An 8,949-nucleotide genomic window follows, 5' to 3' on the forward strand; every position below is an offset into this window, starting at 1 on the left:
AAAACTTAAAATGTTACTGTTTTTCATTTGATTAGTCACTGCAGCCATAATTTGTTGTTTTTCCTCTCTCTATGAATATCATCTTACAGTTAACACTTCGGAACAAAAATGTGTGCGTTGACACGCACACATTCACCCAACAAAGAACATGTGAAAGAAAACATATGTTACATGCGCATTTTTCACATAACAGAAAGTATGTTCGCACATCACATTGCTGAACAGGAAACTTGGTACATGCATCTCTCTCTCTCGCCGTGCAGCTCATGCTCACATTGTAGCCACCATTCAAAACAAGCAGATTCAAAATACATGCCCTGTCCCTAATGTTCCTGACTATCCACACTGGTCACCTTGGAGCTTCCTCTTCCTTGATAAATTCTGAATTTCAATTAGCATGGTTAGATTTTTCACGATCAAAAAAGAATGAGGGCAACATATGAAGCCTCTACAGCACCGTCTCGATGTCGGTCTCATCATCCTCCTCCCAGTCCAAATTGAAAGACCTTGCCTTATCCATCAACTCAGTTAAGCCTGTGAGATCCTCGAGATAATTAGGGTGGTTTAACGCTTGGATGACAAACTCCAGTTCCCTTCTCCTGTACTCTGACACCACCTGGAGAAAAGAAAAGACAGTTGAAAGGAAAGAGCAAAGATTTACACAATTAATGCACAATTTTGGGGGGGAAAGAGCACATAAATACACAAAATAAATCAAATTTGTAGGCTGATCTATGAAAGTGTTAGTGCTCAATTTGGTTGAAATATTGAAACAGGAAATCTCCTTTTATATAGATCATCTATATTGCATATACTAAATTTCTTGTGATGTATATGAGTGTCATCATCATGCACTAAAAGCCATCGATTTTTTCTGATTTAACAATAGCCTTTAGACCTTTCTTCTCGCCTTATGAAGTAAGAAACTCACTGCACAATGGAGTCCTAATAAAGTAGGAATTTCTCCCTAAAGGCTTCCTTGCATAGGGGTGGCAACGATTGGGTCCAGGTTTTGGACCCAGACCTGATCTTTTGGTCCAAAATTTGGACCCATACCCGGACCCGAGGTCAGGTCTACCCGTCGGGTCCTGGGTCTGATCAGGTCAATTGCACAACATTTATGAATACCCACATATATGTACATTCCCGATCTTTTGGTTCAAAATTTGGACCCATACCTGGACCCGAGGTCAGGTCTACCCGTCGGGTCCCATGTCGGGTCAGGTCCATTGCACAACATTTATCAATACCCACATATATGCACATTCCTGTAACAACTGGAAATTCCTTAGAAACAAACGTATTGACAACATTTATGAATACCCACATATACCCATATTATTAGGGTTGGGTCAACAAACATATTGGCAACATTTATGAATACCCATATACACCCATATTATTCAAGTCAGGTCCAGGTCTGGGTGTGCCCGGACCTGAGGTCGGGTATACCCATTAGGTCCCAATTCTGGTCAGGTCCATTGTCAACCCTATACTTGAATGAGGGATTAAGAAAAATTTTAAATTTTTTGGGTTATTTGAAGTTTTTTTTAATAAATAAAATAAGAAATACACTTTGTTGATTTTATTAGTTTTCAGTTAAGCTTTTTATTTAACCTTTTGTTGTTTTGGCCATATAAAGGTGAGAATTCACAAAACATGTTTTCATTATTTGATAGTGTCCTAATAAATAAAATTCATTTCCATATCCAGTGAATCTAAATTTTCAAATTATAAGGGTGCATATAGTTTGTCTTCCAAAAAAAATGAGGAATATTGGAATTTCTTATTTCTTATTTACAACTATGAATTGTATTGCTTAAAACATTTATTTTAATTGAAAGCACCAGAACTAAAACTTAAATTTTATTTGTGATGCTCATGCATCACATAGGCTGCGCTTCGGTAAAATGAAAACTCGATATCAGCAGAATCGTGATCTTACTAAGTTGGAGCACGCTGTACATCGATTGAATGAGCTTCCAACAAGTACCATCTGGGAAAACTGAGAAAGAGAGCCTCGTATTTGATGGGGCAAAATACCAAGTGGTTGAGAACTACTTTCTGAAATGGAACTCGCCATCTCTCCTGGAGCATTCATCCTGTAAAAAAGCCAAAAAACTACTTGAGAAAACAGAAAAGAAAAGACAAATGAATAAGTAATCTTTATCTAGAGTGCTCACTTTTGTTAGATAGAAGTTGAGATGCAGCAAGAGTAACTTTTTAAAAGCAACTTCATCCAACATAATAATATCAAAGATGAGTCTTCAATAAAAAGAGTTTTACCCCTCTGGATGGTGTAAGATTCCTATCATGAGTTCCACCGCAAGAGCAGAAGCGATGGGAGCAAGCCCTGGTCGGGTTACAGTGCATTGCTGATCTAATGTGCGGTTTGAAGTCGACTATTCATAAGTAAGAAACAAACATATCAGCATTAATAGCTAACAATCTTGAAAAGAAGATACTGAAGCAAAACATAAGATCACATTGTCAATGGGAACAGGAAATGGTCAATAAATTTTCAAAATTGCAAAGGTTATTCAAGTGAGGAAAAATTACGTCATTTGGAGCAACAACATCATTGCAAAAGTAACAGCCAAGTCGCCTGCTTTCATGACCCTCAATCCCAGAAGAGCAGACAGAAAATGAAGCATCTTTATCGTCTGCCGATACACCAGCCCCATGGCGCATGACAACATAGCTGTCAAATCCCAGTGCAGCAGTGATGGCAAGCTGAAAAGGCAAAGTATGATTAGCACGGAGGCCAACGAAACCTCTTAAGTATCAGTGTTTTTCGAACGAAGAGAGGGAGGAAGATAGATATTTAAATATGGACAGTCACGTAGATATATTACATGCAAATATTATGAATCTAATATATATATATATATATATATATATATATATATATATATATATATATATATATATATATATATATATATATCCAGTGGAAGCTTGACTTCTTTTTCAACACTTAATTATAATGACTAGAGATCCAACCTTGCAGGCTGAATGTCTAGGTTGAACATCTGAAATTGCAGCTATTTTTGGCTATCACATCATATTTACTTTTTGGGGCCAAAGCACAACGGGGCGAAATACTTGGGACCTTAGTCAGCACGCATACAGAGAGACATTACATCAACATAATCATTGTTTACAACTAATCACCCCAGAAAAAAGTTCTGCATAAGTCCCTTATAAATCGTTCACTCAGTTTCCAAGCTTCCCATTCTGGAAGGACTAATTGGACAGGTAAGATATGATAACCCACCTTGTTAGCATTTGTACACAGAAGTGTTGGAAGCCAACGACTCTCTCTGGTATCGGTCAAAAGAAATATAACATCATGGGAAGAAATCAGATTTTGAAGGCGTCTACAATCCTCAAGCACACCGGCTGTCTCTTTGGCTTGCACAGGATGCCCTGGCATTGGGATGGCAAAAGTGAAACCTTCTGCCTCCTGAAAATCACAAACAATTTTGATGTGATCACAACCAATCGGACTTAGTTACCATGGCTAGATAGAGAGACAAGAAATTACCACACCAGGAAATATACTCTTTAGGCTTCTCACTGCTGCATCAGCCTTCCAATCACCACCATTGAGGCAATCCTCCAAAGTATAAAGAGACTGCCTCAATGGATTCGACATAGAAACTCGTCCATTATCAACCAGCGTGATTTTTTTGATACCCCAAGCCTATTAAAGGAGATAATGAGATGAATCAATCAATAACCAAAGAAATGTCATATTGGATGTACTGTGAGGATACTGACCATAAGCATGCGTGCTACTTGGCATCCTAGGGTACCAGCTCCCAAGAGAAGACACTTGGTAGCTGAGAGTTTGTCTAAGTTCAGAGATGGCAAAGCTCTCCATCTCATGAGTTTCAAATTCAAATCTGCTGCAGACATGGCTAACCTGGGAACAGGTGATTGATCACTTTTACAAGTTGTGAATAATGACGTAGAAAATGATATACATATGATATACCTACCTAATCGGGTCCATGGAAGTAGCAAGATCAATGCGTCTTGGTGCCAACTTTGATCCATTTCTCTCCCAACCCACTGCCTCAGGAATAAATTGAGGATTCTTCCACTCTGAAAAAGAATAAGAAGACTTTGTAGTCAAAGCTGATTTTTAAAAGAAGGCACTGTAATCTATTAAAAACAATCATATACATGCAACTGGACGAAAGACTTTTGCCCATTTCTTGTCTGTGTACCTTGTGAGATTGAAACCAAAGCTTCACCAACAAGGGAGTGTGTCAAATCTGCTAAACCATGTCTCTCTCGATAGCATAAAAATTGAATCTTTTCAATCTTGCATCTTGAACAGATAAAGGCAAGGAAATTGCGAAGAGGCCAACCAGGGTTGCTTGGAAGATGGCATGGGTCATAAAAACCAAATAACAACTGCAAAAAATTTTATAGCTACTCAGGTATAGAAAGTTAAACAAAGTTTACAGACTTAGGGATGTAATTCTATTAAAAATTCAGCTTTAATAGAAGTACATTTATCAGTAAATCATAAAACTTTTTATGGGCATTGAAATCTTTGTTGTTCCATTTGACAAAGTTAAATCCACCACCTAACATGATCAATACCACTTACCTTATGTCCATCACGCTGGCAAGTTTCCCAATCTTTCAATGGCCTGAGAGTGACATGTGAATCGGCGGTTATAATAACCAAAAAGAATGGTACTGCTGCATTACATCAAGTGACTATACATTTCAGAAGCAAACCAAATTAACTGTCAAATAGAATGAATAAAACAAAGAGTTCTCTGAATGCTGCTGATATAAGAGTTAACCTGCAGTTAAGCTTGACTTGCGCCACTCATTGCATGCTTCAGACAGAGATTTTCCCTGTTAATGCATGAAATTGGATATAATCCATCTAAACTTCATGAGTTTCTTAAAATGCATTGAATCAATGCCCAAAAAAAAATTTAGATTGTAGACTGAGACAAGGTTTTGATTTTCCTTACCTCTTCTAGATTGAACCATTCTGAAGCTGGTTGCAACTTGCTGACTAAGGCGGAAGGATTGAGAACTAAAGCAGGGAATGCAAACCAGTAATGAAATGTCCACTTCTTCAAATCAGCATATGAGATCACCAGAAACCTAGAAAGTACTGCACAGGCTGCTTCCACTCTTCCAGAACAAATCTCCTCCCATATCTAAAGGCCAATGAACATGACAAGTACTTCATAATTATTAGTGACGAATCCCTACTTTGACAAAATTAGTATCTAAGGGACTCCCAGCAAGTTAGTGAATAATCCCTACTTAGATAAACTTAGTATCTACGTGATGCCCAGCAAGAGATGCATGAGTAAGAGTGTAGACAAATAAAAGGCACGCATAGATACTGCGAGCAACGAACTTTCAAAATCAGCAACCAACAAAAAAGAAAGTTTAGAGAGAGAAATGAATAGTGTATGGTTTTCAAATACCTTCTTTGCTTCTTTTCTTATCAAGCTTTGCTTATCAAGGCCACGGAAGCTCTCCAGTGTATTTGTGTTATAGAGGGTCCCAGGTATAGGACAGCGATTCCTATTCCCTAGAACCATTTCTGATGATGAGGACTCTTCCGCTAAATTTGCTGGTAGGGATTCATCGAGTAGATACAAATGGCTTGAAACTTGAGCATGAGAACATGGTCCATAAAAACCTGTCCAACAAGCAATTTTCACATCTTAGGAGGAAAATCTATGTACCCTAAGAAACATGCATCATAGATCTAGAGAAAATAGATAGCACAACATATTCAATGTTGAAAAGCATTATTTTGCCCATCACAAGCCCTTGCCTTGTGAAATAAAGGCCACAAAGACTGGAAACAAGTGAAGCAGCACGACATGACAATCATGGCATCTTTCATATCAAAAGAACAATTCATTTTTCATAATGAAAGGAAAACAGGGAGATGTTCAGTTCTCTTGCATGTTATCTTAGGCCACTTTGGTTACACTTAATTTGAAAATATACTCCTACTCTTATGAGGATCATTTCACCAAGTGATGGGCACCTATAGATCATAAAGAAAACCGTATATCGTAGGGGATTAAGACTAGAACTATGCAAGATAATACACTCGTATGCCATCCACTTTACACGCATCATTAAAAAGCTGGATATTGCTTCTTCGAGACTTATCATGATCAAGAATACCATACTGGATTGCAACGCGAAGCTAACAGATTGACATAAAAACCTCCAATATTTTCTATGGCAACCAAATCCCATGATGAATGCACAAAGTTTGGGACATATTGTCCTTCATTGTAGATGATACACATGAAAACACCAACAAAAGGTGAAAGCATATTTACCAGATATGATGCTCCAATAATTCCAAATAGGTTCCAAATCCATTTTGTATACTTTACAAACATATGCACATTCATAAAAGCTGATGTTTTAACTGTTTCTGCAGCCACAACATGCATCATATACAGGGTAAACAAAAAGTGACTAAATTCTACCTTTAGACAATGCCCTCTCGCTTTAGACAATGCCTTCTAATCAAAGACACTGCACTCTAATCAAGACAAAGCACCTCCTACAGAATAAATGGCTCATATCCTTACAAACACTACTTATTCTCGGAAACTTCACAGAAAGGGACACAGCCCTGGAACAATAACATTGTTGCTCCACATGGATAATGCACTCAAACACAAAGTAGAATGAAGAGGATTGTGTTGGTTATATCCAAGAAACAGAGATTGTAGTATGCCCAGATATAAAGAGGAAGTGTAACCTGCTAATTTGGAATCTTTATAACAAATTATTTATCAAGTTATGGACACTAAAATGCAATTCTCATATGAGTCTCAAATTGAAAAGGCCAAATGAGATGACCTAAGTGAACAAATTTGGCAAGGCAACCCCAATTGGGTTTCAAATAAGACCACGTTATTGAATATAAGCAAATGCCAATGTTTTTGCAAAGATGCTGGTATAGAAAAAAAATCAGTAACATGATTTTTCATGACTGTAATGAAATGCCTGGATTTTCTACCTATTCAATAACTACTCATGTAAATAGTGAGATTCTTGCTTTTTAGAGCAAACCACTTGGTTAAAAATAGACTGACCAACGTCATTCACATACCTAAGGCAAATATGAAATAAAATAATACTTTGTAGTTTATACCACTGTTTTAAAGTCGGACCCTGGATCGCCGGGGGACTAATTCCCTATTCACCCAATCTGGATCGGATTTTCTGATTCTGATCGGTGTATGAAAACAACGGGAAAACAAAAAAGAAAACTTAAAACCAGATAAATTGGGTGATTCCAGGCTTCCATAGGCAGCAAACACCCCCCAACAGTTCCGGCTTTAACAGGGAAATTCGGCCCTATTTAATCGCCCAATCCAGATGATTTTAGACAACTGGAGAATACATCGTTAATAGTGATGCAAAAACCACCAAGACTCTGCAAAACCAAGAAGAGTGTAACTCCCAACCTTCACTGACCTAACATACTGATTTAGCAAACTTTGGGTTTATTTTACATTTTTCTTGATATCTTCTATTATTCCCTAAAACTAGTAGCAATTGGGATCCGCTACAGAGATACTCAGGATCTCACCTAGAAGAGGAATTCTTTCACTAATTCTAAGTTTGAGACCGAATAGCGTAACAATCACACATGCCACTATGAATTTATTTACAATGAATCGAACAGGATGAATCGAAACTGTTCTAATAAACTAAGCTCAACATAGAAGTTTTGAATTTGAGAAGCATTCTGGACAGTGACAAAATCTTCGAACAAAAACTACAGTTGTTATGTGCAAGCATATAAAATTCAAACGGGATGAAATGAAATTAGCGCTCAGTACCAAATTCAGCCTAAAAATTTTGAATCTAATGAGAATTGTAAACAGTCACAAAATCTGAAAAATATCTTAAAAAATAAATATACAGAAATTTTGTTTTGATAATGTTAACATTAATAAAAGTACAGAAATTATGCGCAAGGATTCTTATAACATCATGAAAGCCGAAAGAAATCAATCAAAGAATTACCTGTGATTTTAACAGGGGTTTCATCCAGACCAAGAGTATTCAGTTTGAGAGATGACAATCTCTTCCAAAATCCTTCTTCGACGTGGCTTTGAAAAGGAGAAAATTGCAGTACAGTTGACTCCGCCATGATAAAAGAAAAGAAGGAAGAAGCTGATTTGAAGAAGAGAAAAACTTTATAATTACACAATAAATTTAAATAAATACTTGGAAGAAAGAAACATTATAATTATACGACGAAATTCAAAATAAATACTTCAGGGAGATAAGTTGTTGAGAAAAGAAAGGAGAAGCTGATTTGAAGAAGATAACTTTATAATTACACATGAGATTTAAATAAATAATTAGATGAGACAAACGGTTATAATTATACGGGAAATTCAAAATAAATACTTCAGCTAAAGGAGAGCAGGAAATTTAAATAAAGACTTAGAGGAGATAAACGGTTATAATTATATGGAAAATTCAAAATAAATACTTCAGCTAAAGGAGAGAAGTTGTTGTTGGAAAAGAGGAGAGAAGTTCTTATAATATTACGGGAAATTTGAGCAAATATTTCAAGTATTTTTCGGAATTTGGGAATTCAAAAAATGTCCCTAGCTATCTTATTTTTCGTATTTTAATTTTTTTGATAAAATATTCAAATATCTGCCCTAATTTAGTTTATTTAAATTTTGCCTATTTTTTTTTCAGAGATGTTATGTTAATAACTATTTAAAAAAAAATACAAATAAAATACACTTGCCTATATTTTGGATCTTCAAGATTAAAAATTAAACACTTCTCAAATATTGTGTTTGGGCCCAAAATATTTGAATTTTTTATATCCAAAATTTTAAAAAATTGGATGGTTAAAATCTAAAAAATCTTTCTCTATGGGCCCAAAATGTTTTC

At 36.2% G+C, this 8,949-nt stretch overlaps 1 protein-coding gene across 1 annotated transcript; it reads right to left on the reverse strand.

The window, feature by feature from the left end:
- Nucleotides 1–8,560, reverse strand: APG7 (ThiF family protein). The gene is made up of 14 exons (XM_006856046.4): nt 8,059–8,560; nt 5,472–5,689; nt 5,004–5,195; nt 4,827–4,881; nt 4,625–4,719; nt 4,236–4,425; nt 4,005–4,110; nt 3,784–3,928; nt 3,548–3,706; nt 3,278–3,466; nt 2,560–2,733; nt 2,287–2,402; nt 1,946–2,102; nt 1–616 (listed from the first exon to the last, which is right to left on the reverse strand). The coding sequence occupies exons 1-14, from the start codon at nt 8,183–8,185 to the stop codon at nt 449–451; spliced, it is 2,091 nt and encodes a 696-aa protein (XP_006856108.1). The 5' UTR covers nt 8,186–8,560; the 3' UTR covers nt 1–448.
- Nucleotides 8,561–8,949: the final 389 nt, after the last annotated feature.

The sequence above is a fragment of the Amborella trichopoda genome, chromosome 13, assembly GCF_054954075.1.
Source record: "Amborella trichopoda isolate Santa Cruz 75 chromosome 13, AtrichopodaSantaCruz75HAP2 v2.0, whole genome shotgun sequence".
NCBI lineage: Eukaryota > Viridiplantae > Streptophyta > Magnoliopsida > Amborellales > Amborellaceae > Amborella > Amborella trichopoda.

What these genes read in the sequence shown, in the direction of transcription:
- APG7 (XM_006856046.4), bottom strand. Translation starts at nt 8,185, where the DNA reads ATGGCGGAGTCAACTGTACTGCAATTTTCTCCTTTTCAAAGCCACGTC. An exon ending in AATGGTTCAATCTAGAAGAG is followed by an intron (nt 4,882 to 5,003) that starts GTAAGGAAAATC and finishes ATGCATTAACAG; the next exon opens with GGAAAATCTCTGTCTGAAGC. An exon ending in AAGTAGCACGCATGCTTATG is followed by an intron (nt 3,707 to 3,783) that starts GTCAGTATCCTC and finishes CTCCTTTAATAG; the next exon opens with GCTTGGGGTATCAAAAAAAT.